The sequence below is a fragment of the Meles meles genome, chromosome 4 (assembly GCF_922984935.1).
Source record: "Meles meles chromosome 4, mMelMel3.1 paternal haplotype, whole genome shotgun sequence".
Taxonomy (NCBI): Eukaryota; Metazoa; Chordata; class Mammalia; order Carnivora; family Mustelidae; genus Meles; species Meles meles.
The window spans coordinates 159,565,648-159,584,695 of NC_060069.1; the positions used below are offsets into that span (position 1 = coordinate 159,565,648).

Here is a 19,048-nt window from a genome sequence, read left to right on the forward strand (position 1 = left end):
GGGGCACCTGGGTGGCTCAGTGGGTTAAAGCCTCTGCCTTTGGCTCAGGTCATGATCTCAGGGTCCTGGGATGGAGCCCCGCATCGGGCTCTCTGCTCAGCGGGGAGCCTGCCTTCCCCCCTCTCTCTGCCTGACTCTCTGCCTACTTATAATTTCTCTCTCTGTCAAATAAATTTTAAAAAAATCTTAAAAAATAAAACTAATGATGTAGTGTATGCGGTTAATGTAACACAATAAAAAATGAGTCTGCTTTCAGAAATTTCATGCTTTCCTTAAAGCTCTTGAGCTGTAATTATTCCACAGGTCCTCAACTCCTGGCAAGTAGACAATTTCTGTAAAATTTAATCCAAGACAGACTGAATTCCCCGAAGCTGAAAGTATTCAAGATCAACCATTGGGTACTCACTTATTTAACTAACTTTGAAAACTGTGTTGACGTCTGACATTCAAGAACTTCTTTTCATGTTCTTGAGCTGAAGCTTTACTATATATGGAAAGCGTAGTTTCTTCTTCTGTTTTTAAACTAGAATATTTCACTTTTTCTTGCGAGAGGAGAAGGATAGGAGGTAAGAATTAATAATGAAGGTGGTTTTCCACAATAAATAATCTCTGCATTTCTGCAGAAGCCAAAATTGTTCAATCTGCAAAACAGGAATAATTGAAGATGATATGTGCAGTTCCTATTGCTCTTCCCAGGCAAGGCAATTCTTTTTGGTCAAGACAGTGATGACAGAACGTTCCTGAGTGCCAGACACGCAGACCTCGGCTCTTGTTTCCTCTCCCAGGTATCAGGGCTGGCTCTCCTCCCCACCTCCTCAGTGGGCTCCTCTCCTGCCTCCTGCTTCCCTGACAGCCACTCTTCACGGATGGTTCTCTCTCTCACTTAAAATCGTGAATGCAAGACCTCAGCTGCAGAACTCCCCTGTGCCCTTGAAATACCCTCCCCTCCATGAAGCCATTCCTGGCTTCTGCAGAGTCTTGGTGCCAAATCAATCAATTACCCTGGCTAAACCATCTCCCTGGGAATCACTCCCAAATTTCTCTCTCTTATTGGGGGATTTACTGAAGGCTTACTCTTTTTTGCAGGTCCCAAAGTCGGCAAGGACTAGGGTACAAGCATGGGTTCCTCTGTTGGAGGCAGGAGGGAGAGAATGGCGCTCTACGCTGGGCAAAGGAGACCAAACGGTGTTTGATAAAAATCAAATTAAAAACAAAGAATAGTTGACCCCCAGACAGAGAAAAGATGACTTCATGTAATAACTATTTATCAAATAAGTAGCTTATTAGTTTAAACTCTTTATGTATTTGACACATATTACATGCCAAACACTGTTCTTGGTGTTTGGGATTCGGCAATGAACCAAAACAGGCAACTATTCCTGACCTTGTGGGAGGGACCCAAAATAGATCTAAACAAAATAAATTGGTAAAGTATATGCAAGTTTTTACTCATTTTTTTCACTTATTTTTATATTTTTATATGTTATGTTGATGGTGATGTGATGTTATTCCTACAAAGGAGAATACTGAGGGAGGGTGGGCGCCAAATGTGTCAGAGTGGGCAGTGGGTTGGACTTTAAATAGGGAGGGGTCACAGTAGGACTCACTGAGATGACCTTTGACCCAACACCAGAGGAGGTGTGGGAAGAGGGGGAGGAATATTTCAAAACATTCCAGAACATTCTAGGTTAGCCAAGGAGTTTATACAGAGCATGAATGAGGAGCAGTAAGGCAGCCAGTAATCTGTTTAGTTTAATTTCCAAAGTCTCTAAATGGAAGCTGGAGAAAAACGATCACTGTGGAGGCAGATTGCTGAAGGCTCAGGTGTAGGGCATGCCTGGTTCTTCCTGGTGGGAAGAAATTTCTTCCTGTGCCTTTGCTGTCCCCTGGAGGATACAGTTGATGCCACACCAGGCCCTACTGTGCGCCATGCTTCACGTTTACTGTTACATGTGGATGCCTTTTCTTCCTTAAGCCTCATCGTATCCTGTCTCCCTCCTCCCCCAGCTCAGCACAGAGAGGGGACACTTCCTGGAGATTGGAGCTGCTGCTCTGGAAGGTGATCAGGAAGGGTACAAAGGGATGTTAATCGAGCACCGGATCCAACGGAAACCCAAAGACTCCATGTGGCGACTCTGACCTTCTGACCTTCCACTCTGAGGCATCTGAAGAAATTCAGTGGTTTCCCAGCGAGCTCCTGAAGAACTGAATGTCCAGGTTCTAGGGGCAGATTCATAATGAAAATGGTGAAGGGATCAGTCATCCCAAACTTGGGCAGAGGCCATAGGTGACATGTGACCTTTAGGGGAAGTTGGTCTTGGTGATGGTCACCTGTGGATGGGACATGCTCATGGGTCTTGAATGAGCCTGGCGAGTCCGTGCATTTCTGGTCTGTTCCGGTCTAATCCTGTAGACTTCTGACAGCGTGTCCACTTCCTCCCTCACCTTCTCCTCTTTGAGGGGCTAGGAGATGCTGAGGGGAGTCGGGAAGAGAGTACTAGACAGTGAGGCCCCTGCTGCGTGTTGAGGGCATCAGAGTGTATGGTAACACCCCTGCACACTTTCACATGAAAACACCCTGGGTGTGGGGGCATTGGGAAGTGCTGTTTTCCAGCATTAGGTAAGGATTCTGTGCAGATGGCAGGGATTCCTTCTTCACTAAGCTCTGCATTGGGAGAGACAACAGGAATCCCCAATCCAAATTCTCGCCAGAGCAAGACCTAAGTTGGGATCTGTGAATTTTTCATGTAAAGGGCCAAATAGTGAATATTCAGACTCTGTAGGCCACGGGAGTTCTCTGTTACATAGTCTTCTTTTTATTTTTTTATTTATTTTATTTTTTAAAAAGATTTTATTTATTTGACAGATGGAGATCACAAGCAGGCAGAAAGGCAGGCGGGGGTGGGGGGGTGGTGGGGTAAGCAGGCTCCCTGCTAAGGAGAGAGCCCAATGCGAGGCTCGATCCCAGGACTCTGGGATCTTGACCTGAGCTGAAGGCAGAGGCTTTAACCCACTGAACCACCCAGGCGTCCCCATAGTCTTCTTTTTAAAATGTAAACCCCATTCTTTGCTTGAGGGTTGTAAGGGGTATTTGGCCCATGGGCTGGAAGTTGCTAAACCTTTAAATCAAAGAAGGGTGGGATGATGATTAATTGAGGGGAGCCTATGGTCACCCTCAAGGTAACCTCTATATACTTGGTTCCAGCTGATAGGTGCCAAGCAGACACTCAGGAGGAACTCTAAATTTGGATTTTGATGTGAATTTTCCCAATTTCAAAAGTTGAAGGGGGTTGAGGGAAATTGGAAGGGGAGATGAAACATGAGAGACTATGGACTCTGAAAAACAACCTGAGGGTTTTGAAGGGGCGGCGGGTGGTAGATTGGGGGAACTAGGTGGTGGGTAATAGGGAGGGCACGTATTGCATGGAGCACTGGGTGTGGTGCAAAAACAATGAATACTGTTACGCTGAAAAGAAATAAAAATAAATAAATAATTTTAAAAAAAGTTGGAACCTAAATTCAAAGATTTGTACTATGGTAGGCAGACCGAGGCCAACCACAGGCTCAGGCCTGCTGTGCTTGGGCTTCGGTTTGTGACCAGGGACATCCCCAGCCCACCAGGACAGGGCTGGGAATCTCAGGCTGCTGGTCCCGATGATTCCTACGGTCTTAGAGCTCTGGTTGGGTGTGTCTTCTTCTTCTACCTTCCAAAGCTCTTCCCTTTTGCCTTTCTCTACTTTTCCTGCTTTATAAGACCCTTCAAAATGTCAGTGCAAACACATCCTATACACATACACACACACACGATCACTGTTACACCCATTCTAACAAAATCCTGCGAGGCCTCTCTATGACGATTCCTCCCACATGGGATTTCCATGAAAGGTCTGCCTTGTGCCACACACACATGAAGAGGGAAACAGGAGGAGCCTGTAGCCACTGAGGTAGAGAGGGACACAGCATCACCCAGGACCCCGAGGTCCATGCAGAAAGGACAACATGCCTCGGAGGCAATTGTCAGAAGGATTCCTACTTAGTGGTGGGAGAGGAGGCACTAAGTCATCTGGGAAGACAGGGAACTTGGACGGCCTTCCAGACAGAGGGCACAGCACACACGCAGAGAACTGGGGGCAGGAAGGGCCATAGGAAGACAAGTGTAGCTTCAAAGCAGAGGAGGTGGGGAAGACCCCAACCTAACTACCTCATAGACACATTCCCAGTTCAGTACTGAGAGATGTCCCTTGGGCCTGAGACCTGGGTCCTGTATTACCATAGAGATGAGAGCGTCTACAGCTTCCATTTGAGAGAGAGATGGCCTGCTTGAGAGATGCCTCCCCTTTTTTTTTTCTTAAGGAAAGTGAGCAGTAAGGATGGGAAAAGGTCACCTTGAGATGACAGTAGTCCCCCAAAAATGTGCCTCGGGGTATACCTGCTGGGAAGCGTTAGTAGCAATCTGCTGCCACTGAAGACAGTTCTGATGAGGGGACCTGTGGCCAGGACAGTTGCCCTACCTTCTCCGTGAGTCACAAGTCAGAAAACCTGATTTCTGCATGTCAGCCACAAAGCCTATGTACCAAGACAAAGACAAATTCTGTTTTGGAGATTCCCTTTGCCCTACCTGCTCCCCTCCTTGCATTTTCCCCTTGCTCATCTGAATAGTAAATCAGACAGGCTCCATGGGGCCCCCAGCAGCCTGTGTGCAGGGCGAATCCCAGAGGTCAGCCCTGGAAGCCAAGAGACTGTCTTCAGAGGGCTCAGGGAATGGTCCTGCAGGCCAGGAACCTGGAGTGCCTATTCACCTGGCCTTCTGGGAGACAGGTGCTGCCATGGCAACTGCCAGATGCAGCAGGGGACAGAGAGCCCAAGAAAGAGCACCAGCAGCAGGACTCATCATGGACATCTCGAAGGCCGCCACCAGAGGCACCATTGGAAAATACAGTTCTTTTGAGAAGAAGTCCAGATGGAGCACAGTTAGAGCAAGGGTTAAGAAGGAGGAGACGGTTGTGCAGTGCATCCAAGATTACATTTGGGGTCAGCATCTCCTTCCTAAATATACAACGTGATGAAATTCCAGGAAGTTTGGGGTTTGTTTAATAGTTCTGCAGGAGCACGTTGACATTCACTTCTCACTTGTTTCTGAGAAATACAAAGTACTTTTAGAGCTTGCATTCCCCCTCTCCCCCTAATTATCCATCTGTTTATGGTGAGGAGGAGAAAGGCATCATTATGTCCATTTTGCAGATGAGAAATCACGTAGAGTTTCTAAGCAGTAGAAATGGCTCATCCTCAGACCTTCAAGAATAAAGCTATCCCATCACCCACCCTTGAAAACCATTTTCCAGAACCGGTGCGTTCCCAGGTGGAGAATGAAGGGCTCATCCTCACTGCTGGAAGTACTGTTCATGTCACCCATTTCTCATGGATGGTAATGACTACACGCAGCAGCAGAGTTAAATGTTTGCATTTGTTTTGGCCCAGCAATCTCACTGCTTGGAACTTAACCTAAGAGCATAATCATAAGTGTCAAAAAACAGGCCACAAAGGATGCTCATCACAGTGGCATTTAGAGTAATAAAAAATGGAAAACAACAGACATGTCTACTAATACAGGATTTGTGAAATAGATGGTAGAAGGTATCATTATGAATTGGAGGCAAGTACTTCAGGGGTCTATAGAGTGATGTCTTCTTAGATTGCCGTTAATGAGGGTCAAAGAGAAGGGGATGGAGGGAAGAAGTCAAGAATAACCCTCATTCCCCAGCTGAAAGCTGGAACAATCTTCCTGCGCACTCACTCATTTGGGGAGGACCACCTTAAACCTGGTAATGAAGACGGGATCTGAGACTAAGTTCTGATTTTACTGCAGCAGTGGGTGGTGGCTGATTGGCTCTGATTTCTGTTAGGTAGTGGAAAGCCAGGTTTAAGGTTGGGCACTCTTCCTCCCAAGAGATGAGCCAGGCCTGGGTCCTTGCCTTTCCTTCCCCAGAGCTGCTCAATGGCAGCTGGCTTCCGCCTCTTCTGCCAGGACATGGGTTGACAGCCAGCCTTCACTGGCACTGCCAGTGGCTCAGACCTCCACAAACTGGTCAGTTCACCTTTGGTAGCCATGTGCGTGTGGTGGTGGACGGGGCGGGGTGGCGGAGAGTGTGTGCATGCACGCATGTGTGTGAGTTTGTGTGCGTGCGATGAATGATTCAGTAGGTGATATTCCCTTGTGTGCGTGCGATGAATGATTCAGTAGGTGATATTCCCTTGTGTGCGTGCGATGAATGATTCAGTAGGTGATATTCCCTTGTGTGCATGCGATGAATGATTCAGTACGTGATAGCCCCTTGTGTGCATGCGATGAATGATTCAGTACGTGATATCCCCTTGTGTGCGTGCGATGAATGATTCAGTACGTGATATCCCCTTGTGTGCGTGCGATGAATGATTCAGTACGTGATATCCCCATGCCCACAGGTAGCCCTAGGTGGTGGGATTGGGAAAGTGGTTTTGCCTTCTTCAAAATGCTGATCTCTATCTTCTAAATAGTCAACACTGTATATGAACCTCTTCGTAATAGGAAGAACAATAAAGTTTACTATAGAAATACTGACATTTCTAGTCAATAAAATATCATCCGCGGCTGTCTCCCCAACTCCTCAGACACAGAATGTTCTTGTTATTTCCTAGTTAAACCACCGTCTCACACCTGGACTCCATCGGGCCTTGGGTAAGACATACACTCATGGTTCTCCTGTCAACACGGACTCCATGCATCCAAACAAAGGAAATGTAAAAATGGCTCAGCTCTTTAAATATCACCAGACTGGCAGTCTCTTATGTCTGTGTTTTAGTTCTTGTATGTGAGAACCCTGAACAAAGTTGCAAGAACAGTGTCTTCAAAGTAGAAGGCAGAGTGTTGTCTGAGTCTCTAACAGGGCCTGCTGCCATGGGGGCATTCTTCAAAAGGCCTCCACCAGGCACAGCCAACGGCCTGATTCTGTATTAGCCATCTGGGCCTGGGGGTCAGTGCCAGGGCTCCGGGACCTGGGCTTCACCCACTCACACGCACCTGCCTCGTCCGCGGTGATGGAGAGCTCGTTGCTGGGCTCGCTCTTGCCAATCCGGTTCTTGGCGTACATGCGGATGCTGTAGGTGGAGGAAGGGTGGATATCAATGATGGTGGCCGAGTTCAGCTGAGGGGAAACATCTTTGGTTCTCTGAGCAGAATCCCAGGAGTCTTTTGGGTTTTGTTTTTCAAAAAAGAAGAGATAGAGACGTGAGTTTTTTTCCTCTGCCTCTGAAAGTTCACAAGTAGGAATTAAACACACGCACACGCGCGCACACACACACACACACACAGAGGAAGGAAGAAGGGAAGAAAGAATAGTTACAACTCAAAGTGAATTCTCAAAGCAATACTCCCAGTGCATTAGGGGGGGTCATCATCAGAGGGGACACTCATTACCCATGCTGAGGGGCACAAGGGCCGCGGGCAGCTGAGGTGTGGGGCAGGGAGGGAACATCTGAGGGACTGGTAGGTATCAAGGAGGAAGGTGTAAGAGATAGGACCGTGCATCAGTGAACTAGGAAGCGGCCACATCAATGCGCTCATTGTACGAGACAGTGAAAGGAAGTATGGTTTGGACCCTGCTCCCCTCCTCCTCCCACACACAAAATCTCTGGGTCTCAAAGTTATTGGAAGACCAGCAAAACCTCTAGCCATGTCAGATCCTTCCTTCTCCAGAAGCACAGCAGTCAACATGAACTGCTTCCATAAAAACTAATCTCAGTCTCCAGCATAAACACTTAATCTCAAATACTCAATTGTGGGAACTATTTTCAGTCACGGCTAATTTTCACAAGCGCACAGACTCATAGGAAGAATTATCATTGAATAGGTGACAATTTGTACCTGCTGTGTTTAGCATTTTGGCCCATGAGGAGTAAATGGTTCTCCTTTCAGAAAGGGTTTGGGGGGCGCCTGGGTGGCTCAGTGGGTTAAGCCTCTGCCTTCAGCTCAGGTCGTGATCTCAGGGTCCTGGGATCGAGCCCCACATCGGGCTCTCTGCTCAGCGGGAGCCTGCTTTCTCCTCTCTCTCTCTGCCTGCCTCTCTGCCTACTTGTGATCTCCCTCTCTGTCAAATAAATAAATAAAAATAAAATATATATATAAAAAAAAAGAAAGGGTTTGGACCGTTGCTAATCGCGGGCTGAGGCTCAAGAGATGATGTCAGTTGCTGGAGAACAAGAACTGAAGGTGGTGGACGGAGATGAGGCTTAGACAGCCCCACAGTCCCCAGTGTCCTCTTGGGTGGCGCTCAGCACCCTTGTAGGAATCTCACTGTGGTTCTGTGCTCCCTGCTGGGTTCTGAGCTCCGTGACAGCAGATACCATGCTTGCCGTGTTCACTGCCACGTCCCCAGTGTTGGCACGGTGCCTGATGCATAACAGACAACGCATCATATATGCTGTTTAACAGATGGATGCACAAAGGGCAAAACACAGACCTCTGAGCCCTGGGGAGGGTTCATTTTCCCTTCCACATTCATGATGAGCATGGAAGTTTAGAGGACTGGCGTGCCTACTACAGGTAGCCATAAATGTTAAGAGGTCTTCTGGACTTGTACAAAAAATGTGTCTCTTCCAGGCTGCCTTGGAATGCTGTAACTAACCAGGAAAAAGAGCATAATCAAGATGAATGATGACTCTTTCACCTAAAGGGAAATGTATCACTTGAGTCAAGAAGGTTGAAGGTGGGAAAACACTGACATAGATAAAGAAGATGCAGCAAAAAGTCCCACGGTGGGAGAGGAGAAGACTGTGACCCAACAGAGGACCCCGTAGTAGGGGTTTAGGACCAGTAGGCAGACACATAAATATGGACCCTGTCCCACGAGGAGAAAGCCAAGCCTTCTGGAGAAGATGTCTAGGACAAGAGAGGAACCCTCAGGAGCCATAAGGTGCAGAGAGGTGGCTAACCAGCCCTGGAAGGAAGCAGGTACTTGTCGTGGTTGACGGCTCTGGCCATCTTCACTGAGAATGTGTCTGGGAGATGGCAGAGAGGTCCGAGGGAGCCTTGTGTATCCACTGACTGCCTCCTTCTCCCGCCAATCAACTCATGAAGAGCCCATGGGGGCATGGCCAAGGCAGGGGTTAAAGGGCAAAAGCGCAAGTTGCTTAAAGAAGGATGGTGTTTTTAGCTTATTTCCTGCAGTACTACACTTTGATAGAAAAAGATGATGTCAATGATCATAATTATTAGAATAAGGTTCAAAACAACACAGGATAGATTTTGAGTTAAAGTTCAAGAAGATGGGAAAGAATGCCTTATCCTGGAGGATTTGAAAATAACTGAATGGAGAAGGAGAAGCAAGTCTAGTTAAATCCCCAGACACCTTCTTGCAAATGATACGGCACCAAAGAGAAATAAAAACAAGGAGGTGTCTACAGGAGAAAAGAGTCAGGACAGGGATTGGAAACACTGCTTCTGATCGCAGATGCTGACGTGCAGACAGGCAGGATGTGGATTATTAGCAAAGTATGCTGAAAAATGTAACATGGGGCCGAGTGATCCTGACCCCCAAGAGGATGGAAATGCGATTGAAATACAAGTACAACTGGAAAGGGCAAACCACAGACAAAATAAACTCAGGCATGGGTCCTGAGCAGAAATGCATGCTTGGCATCCAAGAGCCGGAGGGCTCACGGGGGTGCTGGGAAGGGACGAACGGGAAGGGTGAGAAATCAAATTGTCAGGGGAACGTATCACACGTGTCCTTGCCCCATGGAGGAGGGATGGTGCTTTCAGGGTGCAGAGAACAGATGTAGTTAGTGTCAAGGAGGGCTCATAGTTCACGCTGGAAGGTCCTTCACAAGGGGGCTGTTACAGTGGAACTTGCAGGGGATGCTAAGGCTCCCAGCATTTAGCAAGAGTGGGAAGCTGCTCCCTATGGGGTCAGGAGAGCCAAGGGAAGGGACAGCATTGCCGGAGTCCAGACAGGGCTGGGACCTCAGAACGCGGCTACTGCCAGGATCCTTGTCTGAATCATTCTTTGTGCCTGCTACTGGGCGAACCCAAGGGGAGGGCAGAGGGGAAAAAAAAAAAAATCTGCATGTTGTAGCGGGTGCAGTTCAGCTCCCAGAGAAGGGCAGACAGTGGACTTGTAGGGAAGGGCAAAGTAGCAGCCGGAGAAAACCCAGGACTGAAGGGAGCTCAGGCCTGCAGAGTTGTATCTGCTCCCCCGCTGCTGTGCTGGGCATTTTGTAAGCATGACTCCTGTGGTCCCCAAATGCGTGGGTACAGGAGAAACACCTCGGGGTTTTGTGACACGGGCACTTTCAGACCCACGGAAGCAGAATTACTGTGTGATGGTGCCCAGACACCTGCGCTGCGCGAAGCCTCTCTCGGGACCATTCTGGTGCACAGCCAGAGTTCAGAGGGCTCTATCGGACTGAGTTATGACAGCATCCTGGTGACGCAGGGATTTTTATTTTCCTGAGAAATGCAGGCCTATTACACTCCTGGCATGACATGGGGCTGGGGTTTGACCTCACCTGTGTTACCCTGAAGCCTGAGGTCATATTCTGGTAGCACGTGACCTCCACATAGTCCCTATGGGACCCCTAATGAGACTGGAGTTCAGTCTCCCAGACATCTGCTGGACGTCAGACTGACAAGAGCTTGATTTGGCTTACTGACCAGGAGTTCAGCCAAGCGCAAGGGAGGGGGGCAGAATTACTATAACCCCTATGAGTGTATGGGGATGGATGTGGGGAGAGGTGTGCAAGGGCAGACTTGGACCCTGGTTTAGCAAGAAAATGTCAAGGACGTTCCCTGAACCAGTGGGTGGGGTTTCCCCACATGCGCCAGAGAGATGGGTGGAGGAAGAGGCTGGGGAAGTTCAGACTCACATTCCTGCTTCTGAAATGCTCAACAATTCCATGGGAAAGGACTGAGGGAGCCCACAGGGACCAGGGTGCTTGCACTGGGTGCTTGCTGGGGATCTCCGCTTGGGGGCCCATACCCTGAGTCAAGGGGGACAGCAGATCACAAAGGACAAACATAAGAAGGGTGAATTTGATCTGAAGAAATGTTGCTAGAGGCCAAAGACCAGAAGGAATGAGGGTGACCAGAAGGATGTTCTGGAGACAAAATGACCCTGAATGTGTAAAGTTTACGAGGCAATTCAGAGAAGGACCACTTCTACTGCATCGGTTACTGGAAGGGAGACACAGGGCACAGGTAAAGCCCCTCTCCTCTGTCTGCTTCATGGAGGAGATATTCTCAGGGTGAGATGGGGAAGAGAGGTTTGAGAAAGAAGGTTCTGGAAGACGGCACCTAGCTGCATAAGGGAGTCTGGGCTTCCTGGGCTGGATGGTTACGTTCTAGGACAAGAGAAGGTCTGAAGGACTGGAGCCCCCTCAGTGATCTGTGAGGCACGGTGCAGAAGGAGACAGGGCCAGAAGGAGGACACGTGCATGAGGCAGGTTGTCTTCCAAAGAAGTGAGGGATGGATTCCACAAAGCACCTGAGGAGCTGGAGGCACACACACGGCGAGATGCTGGGACCGGGTGGTGAAGGGGTTTTGCGTCCACTGAGAGGAGAAGCAATGCTCTCTTGGAACCCAGTCACATGGCAGCCAAAGCCACCAGTGAGATGGTGGCCCCCACGAAGCGAAGCTGATGATGCGGGCAAGATGGGATTGGAGTGGGTCAGGGGGTGGTTATAGGAGATACACATAAAGGGACTTGGGATGTTCTATTTTTCCTGGCAAACAGGAAAGCAGGAGAGTCCTCTGTCTCCCAATCCCAGAAGGGGTCTCGTTTGACCAGAGAGTTTAGGGGTGGGAAGAGTTCCACTGGACTCAGGAAGGTCTGTTCTGGTGCAAGACATGTAAGAACTTGTGACCATCATGGCTAGCCCAAGGCAGAAGTGTGCTTTCCTGGGACTAGTGAGTGTCCATTGCTGGGACTGTTCAAGCACGAACCGAGTGACCCCTTGTAGGGACCCACTCTGTTACGAAGGCCAAGTACAGCAACACCTTACATTCTTGGCAAATTAACGAAGAGTAGAGAGAAGTGTCTTTTGAGATGATGTCATTGCCTACCACAGAGGATGAGAGTCAACAAGTTCACAAGTGTTTATGACAAGTCTCATATGTGGGCTGCTCGCTGTGGGGGACACAGTGTGGTAGCACAGGGCTCCTCAGACACAGTCCCATCCTGAAACGGTCACAAGAGCCCTCAGAGGGACAGTTTCCCAGTAGGGGAGACAGATGTTTAACGTCTCCCCAGTAGAGGATCTAGATATCCAATAAGCATCCACTAAATGTTCCACAGCAGACAGGATGCTATAGGAATAGAGGAAGGGGCATACAGTAAAATGGGTGATCAAGGAAGGCTTCCTGGAGGAAGTGCCATTTAAGCTGTGATTTCAAGAACCAATTTAGTACATAATCACCCTGTAAGTTACACTAGCTTAAATTATAGTTGTCCTTTTTATACACCCAAAACTTATCGAGGAAGAAACCAGTACATGAAAAGACTAACATGATTTTTAGGGCTGTGAACACAATTATTGCCTGCTTCCCAGACCTTTCAAACTGAAAGCAGTGGAGGGTGTGGAGGGCCCTGCTGGAGACGTGAGGTCATGGAGTCGGACCCACCAGTTCTGTGGGCTCTTCCCTAGTGACTCTCCTGGAGCCGATTCTAACTCCAACTGGGTTAGACCCGCTCCAGGGCTGTGTGAACCTCTCAGCCACCGGCCCTGGGCGTGCAAAGGATGGATGGGCTCCAACTACAGCTGGATCATAGAGAAGGAGCTCTCCTACATGGGCCATGCAGAGCCCCATCAATTTAGAATTCGGAAATGTTGTGACGATGATTCTTAGATTTGGATCGTGGGTAAATTAAACACCCCAAGTATCTCCTGAGTGCTCCTCACGTGGCAGGCGCTGTGTTAGGTGCTGGGGTCCAGGCACACAAGACATCAGATACCTGAGTTCCTGCCTCTGGGGGACTTACAGGGAGTTCTGGGGGTGCTGAGGATTCTCAAGTCAGGGGTACAGATGGTTTTGGAGGCATTTGATTTAGAAGCACGTATGCATGCCAGACTGATACTCCAAACCACCTTTAGAGGATGTTGGCTACATGCCTGATGCGGAGGAGAGGCTTTAAAGCGACTCCCTCATTAAAGAGTGTTCCCCGAGTTCACACGGAGGGCCCACAGCATGCTAGGTTGTGCTAGGTGTTAGAGGAACGGGATGGGGAGAACCAGGTCTTGTGGCACAGGAACTTGCAGCCCAGGGGAGAGGACCCACGGATCAGCAGCCCCAACAGTAATGGCCCTATTCCCAAAGACGGTCCCGTTCTGCAGAACCAGCAGCTGAAACTGCAACGCATCGTCTTGGTGACACAGTTCAATCCACAACATCATAAAAATGTCAGTTCTCCCTAAGTTGATTAGCAAAGCTGATGCAATCCCAATTAAAAAAATGCCAAAGTTGTTTTTTTTTAAGATTTTATTTATTAATTTTGACAGAGAGAGATCACAAGTAGGCAGAGAGGCAGGCAGAGAGAGTGAGAGGGAATCAGGCTCCCTTCAGTGCAGAAAGCCTGACGTGGGACTCGATCCCAGGACCCTGAGATCATGACCTGAGCCGAAGGCAGCGGCTTAAACCACTGAGCCACCCAGATGCCCCAGCCAAAATTGTTTTTATAGAGCTAGACTAGTTGATCCTAAGGGTCACCTATGGAAAGTGAAGAAAACGTCAAAAGACAAAGCCAGAAGGGTGGAGTAGCCCCACCAGAAGGCGGAACACGCAAAGCCTCCGTGATTAGCACGGCGTGGTGCTGTCACAGACGGAACGATGGAAGAGACTAGAAAGTCCAGAACTTGACGGAGGAGGATAGGGAAGGCTAGTCGGTGACAAAGCTGGCATGTCCCACCACCAGTGAAAGGTGGGCTTTTTAATAAGTCACACCGGGGCAGCAGGAGTCCCATCTGGGAAAAGACCCCGTGGGACCCGTATCTCCCAGCAGATGCAAGAATCAAGTCCGAATGAACCAGAGATCTAAATGCAGGGGCGAGAGAAAGAAGCCATACAAGCAGAAAGCACGGTGGAGTCTTCCATAGCCCAACCATGCAGAACGGCTTCTCTAACTTGACTGAAATTCCAGATGCAACAAAAGGAAATGTTCATAAATTTGGGGGGAAACAACAACAACAACCCATAATCACAGAAACAACTGTATGACGGCCCATGATGGCCCAGCCAGGAAAGAAAGCAGATGACGCTGTAGGAAGGCCTGATGGGAGGCCTGGCCTCAGGTGTGGGCCAGAGGTAACACGAGAGGTGGGGTCCGGGGAGCAGGTGGGAGTAAGCGTAGGAGCCGCGGGGTCCAGGGAAGGGGGTGCTCTCGCCGGAGGGCAACCTGTGGCCATTGAGGGACTCTTGTCCCAGGAAGAGGCTGTTCTGTCCCATTTCACAGCCGGGAATGCTGAGAGCAGGGGACAGTGAAGGCGCACTGCTGGTTAGAGACAGGCCTGGTTGTGGAACCGATAGATCATCACCAGCACCTGGAAACGACCGATTCCCCTGAAGACAGGCAGGCACTGAACCGCTCCCCGAGAGGCCCCCTGGGCACCCTCGCCAAGAGCACAGAAGCCCGCTGTCCTGTGGTGATGCTCAGCCAGAGAGACTGTCAGGGGCCGCCCTACCCTGGGGACTCTGCAGACTGTCCCCATGATGTGTGTCTGCCTTTCCCTGGAGTTCTCCTTGTTACCCTCCGTGTCTGGGCCGTTCCCTGCTGGAATGCGCTTGCCTCACCTAAGAAGTGCTTCCTTGACTTCAAGATGAGTGTCTCGGAACTTGGAATTCCTTGGCTCTTTCCTGACTAGTGTCTCTACAACAAAGGCAGGTGTCCTCTCTTCCCTTTGGCCTCCAGGGGACCCCATGTGCCCTAGCTTCTGAAAGAGCCCCATTTGGGCCGGTACTGTCTTCCGCTAGCTCACTGTCACCGTGTCCCCCGCCCCCAGCCCAGGCCAGCTGTACCGTTCCCCGGTGACCGTGTCACTGGCAGCCCCTGGGCTCCTCGCTGGAGCTCCCGCAGGCCGGGAGGCTGCATGCTACTGGGGCCCTGCCGTGGCTCGGGGCCAGCAAGCCGCTCTTCTGGGCATTCCCGACGCAGCTGCGTACGTACTGCAAGACCCAGGGGCTATTTCTAAAACCCCTGTTCTGGGTGGAAACATGCTCACGTGTTGCTGCTGGGACTCCCCCTCAGCCGCCCCATCCACCCCTGCTCTGCCCCTTGCATGCGGGTCTGGAAACTTCCCCTCACTCAGGGCCTGCCTCCAGCTGCCAAGCCTCATTCTCACTACGGCCTCAGCCCAAATATCCTGAGTCGGTCAGCACGGTGAAACCCGGTCACGAACGGAGCCCAGAAAGTGAAAAGTAAGGCTACGTGGGGGGTCTGTGAGGATTTTGTTAACCCTACACACACTGGTGCTGCTCTGACTCCACCTCTCTTGTATGCGCCACAAAGTCCCAAGAGGAGGCCACAGCGGTGACTTTCTACCCTCGGGTGAGGGATCCTCGAGCTCCAAGCGACGCAGGCGTCGTCTCTCTAACCGGGTAAACAGACACACCTGTTGTGGTCTCTTTTATTTATGGCCCTTCTGGCTCCAGGGAAACTGACCTCAGCCTGAGCAGGAGGCTCGTCCAGAACCGCCCTGCGGGGCCGTGCGGGTCTCCACACGGAGCAGCTCTCCTGTCTCCACACAGACCCGGCTTACGGACTCTGAGCACAGAAGACCTCTGGGCTCTAGATGGATGTCCCTGTCTAGAGCAGCCCCCGGCTGGGGAAACGGGACATGAAGGGGGTGGGGGCAGAAAACAGAACACACTGCTTGCAGGTCGGTGGCAGTAAGGGTTCAGGTGGCGGGCGGGGAGCAAGCCTGGGGTGTGGAGGGAGAGGAAGGAGGTAGAGTCAGGCCCGCACACAGACCCCACCCGCCAAGGGACCTCGTGTGCTCTGAGCAAGGCAAGACAAACTGGTGAAAAGGGCCCCTCTGGGTTTCCTCGAGTCGGGGTTTAGTCTTACAGGTAAGCAGCAATAACCGAGGAAAACAACGAAAGGGCTTTTCGAAGTGGAAATAAAGCTGGAGGAAATAAAGGACTTACCTGATTTATTTTTGCATTCAATATCGTAGCCCGTAATGGGGCTGTTGCCGTCAAACCCCATGGTCCACCTGAGGGTGATTGTGCGTGCCTTCACGTCTTTGATCTCAATTTCGGGAGGGTCTGGGGGCTCTGTGCAATCAACAGGAAAACCGGGCTTAGTCAAACATGGCTCAGACAGAGACGCAGGTGGAGATGCTGAGTACGGCTCAGAAGAGCTTCGTCAGCCTCCGACGGTGGCTGACACGCTTACTGGGAGCGTTTTTTCCTAATTGCATTTTGGGGAGGAGAAATTCCACTTTCCCAAACAGCCCAGTGTTTACAGCAGGGTTATACGGCAGGCTTTGACGGCAGTGCGTGGCCCGAGTGGGACGTGGATCAAATGTCACTCCTCTGGTTTAGAATCCAGAACTCAAAAAATACATATATTTTGGCTTCGAAGGTTAAGGTTTCCTGCTCCTTTGGATTGCCTAGCACAAGCATTCCCACCACTTGGCTAAGCAGGTGCACTCCTGCATTCGTGCCTTCAATGGGACTGCGGGATCATCTGGCCCAATTCCTTTCAGGACTCTGCTCCCCATGTTTTGGGGGCTGCACCGTGACACCATCACACACCCTGCCAAGTACTGTTTTAACACCAACTTGGAACATAGAATTTCCTGGGAGTCGGGAGATGTTACATAGCCACACATAGAGGTCCAAGCCTGGGCATACACTTCCTGTCCTAAAAGCCATGTTTTCCCCGTTAGGTCTCCTTCCTACCTTGCACTGTGAGCTGAATTATTCCACGGTCCTCCCCATAAGAATTGATAGCATGGCAGGAGAAGAATCCGGAATCTTCTCTGACCGTTGGCAAAATCTATATGTGAAGCAGAAAGAAAGCCATCTTATCCGGTAGCATGGAACCAGGACAACTAAAAGGGTTTTTGGCTGTAAAAAAGTCTCTCCACTCCCACTCTTCTACACCCCCAGCACGCGTGCACACCCATGCACGCACGCACACACACACAGAGACACGCACACACATGCAATCCTGGGAGCAAATGATCTCTGTGCGATTGCGATGGGGTAGACGGACAGGTTCGACGTACATCATCAATGCCCGTTGCCAGTCATTAAACGGGACGTGTAATTTATGTAGGGGCCATGGTTAGGCGGACGTGTACTCCACAGACGCATTTACTTTCTCGTGTTGTGCCTTTAGTGCGTCCAAGCAACACCGCCTGAAGAAACGGATCTGTAAATCCTGCGGGAGGCGCCTGGTGCTGCAGAGCCTCGCTAGCGCTCTCTCTAGAAGGACCCAGGACTGGAGCTGCCCGAATCAGTGTCGGCATTCAAACACAGGGCCTTCTTTTTCCCCGCGTAGCTAGAGCCTCTTCTCCCCCAATGACAAACACCACTCAGTTAATTACCGACAGTACTAAAAAATATAAGGGGCTATCATGCTTTTTGTAGCTTTTGCGATCCTCTATGGAGGAATGAAGTTTTTATGTTGGATTTTTCCCGAAACAGCAAAACATATTTCCTTATAAAGCCCATCTAGCTTCTGTTTCTGCAGGACGTTAAAACAGGGGCACAGCGTAGGAGGTCATTTCTCCAGGATAAACTGTCATTAAGAGACTCACTTGTCCCCATTTTTTTTTTTAATTACAGTTGGGTTCCCTGGCATGTTTGTCATCGTTCTATTCATAACACTTCAGGTCAAGCCCTATATTTGCAGGCGACTCAGTAACGTCGCTGTAGGGAAAGGGAGAGAAATGGTGCGCTTCAGTAAGTCCTGAAAGACGGCTTGCTGTCTCTGACCCGTGTGCCCCCACTTAGATGAAGGACAGGATTATCCTGCCGGTGAAGGTGGACTCTGATCTGTCGCGTTCACCGTGTTTTACCTGCAGAGTGGAGATCACCTCCTCGCCCACCTCCTTGGTGGACACGAGGTAACGGGCCATCTCGGGGTTAATGATCCGGTCCTCCTTCTCCCAGCGGACTATGATGGGCTTCTCACCGTGGGCCGCGCAGCTCATTTCTTTCTTCTGACCCTGAGTGGCCAGGGTTGTGTTTGGATAGGACGTGATCATCGCAGGAACTGAAAACCCAAGAGGGACACGACTTACTTGGCAAAGAGGCATTCTTGATTTCCCCACCATAACACTCGGCAAAATCATGTTTAACAAGGGGTTTCTTTTAGAAATATAATGTATTCAAGAAACTGCGGAGCAAAAATCGTGAGGGGGGGAGGCGCCAGAAAAGTGAAACCTGAGGAAATGAACCATCAGCTCATTCATTCAGAAGCTGCTGCAGGGTTTCGTACTGGTGGGTGGGGGGCGTCGTTTCCTTCTCAGCCCGCTCTGTGGTCTCAGAGCATAGCCCATGTCCCCTCGGACACAAAGGGAAATGATTTTACTTCCTAATACACTGGAGAGGGGACCTCCATTAGAGGACAGTTTCTAACTACCATTTTCAACTCTGGAACTCTGAAATCTTACTAATCAACTTAGGTTGGGGCCCTGATTGCTGCCGACCACTCGCCGAGGTCACTTCCAGCTAGCTCATCTCCCACAGTTGTTAGGAACTGTCACGGTCACCAAGAGACCTCAGACCCACCCCTCCCCCACATGACAGGGAATCTCATCCCCCGTTCACTGAGAACATAGAAAGCTTTATTTGTGAACTTCTCAGGTTCCCCCCTCCCCCCTCAAAATCAACCTAAAGACCTCCATTCTTGGCACCACGCCGGGTGACTTAAGACCCTGTTCCCAATTCCGCACACCAGCTGGAAATGCAGGGCGGCACAGAACATGCATCGTTTTGAATGCACGCTGAGCTTATGAGAGAGCGAGAGAAATCCCAGGAGCTGGGGACAGAAGTGGACGTTGAAAGACCAG

At 50.1% G+C, this 19,048-nt stretch overlaps 1 protein-coding gene across 1 annotated transcript in view; it reads right to left on the reverse strand.

The window, feature by feature from the left end:
• The window catches only part of DSCAM (DS cell adhesion molecule), an 818,243-nt gene that overhangs the window by 128,170 nt on the left and 671,025 nt on the right, over positions 1–19,048 (reverse strand). The window contains exons 12-15 of the mRNA XM_046001392.1: positions 18,053–18,249; positions 16,929–17,025; positions 16,170–16,298; positions 7,058–7,225 (exon numbers count right to left, since the gene is read on the reverse strand). Of these exons, the coding sequence (XP_045857348.1) occupies positions 7,058–7,225; positions 16,170–16,298; positions 16,929–17,025; positions 18,053–18,249 (591 nt within the window). The remainder of the gene's footprint in view (positions 1–7,057; positions 7,226–16,169; positions 16,299–16,928; positions 17,026–18,052; positions 18,250–19,048) is intronic.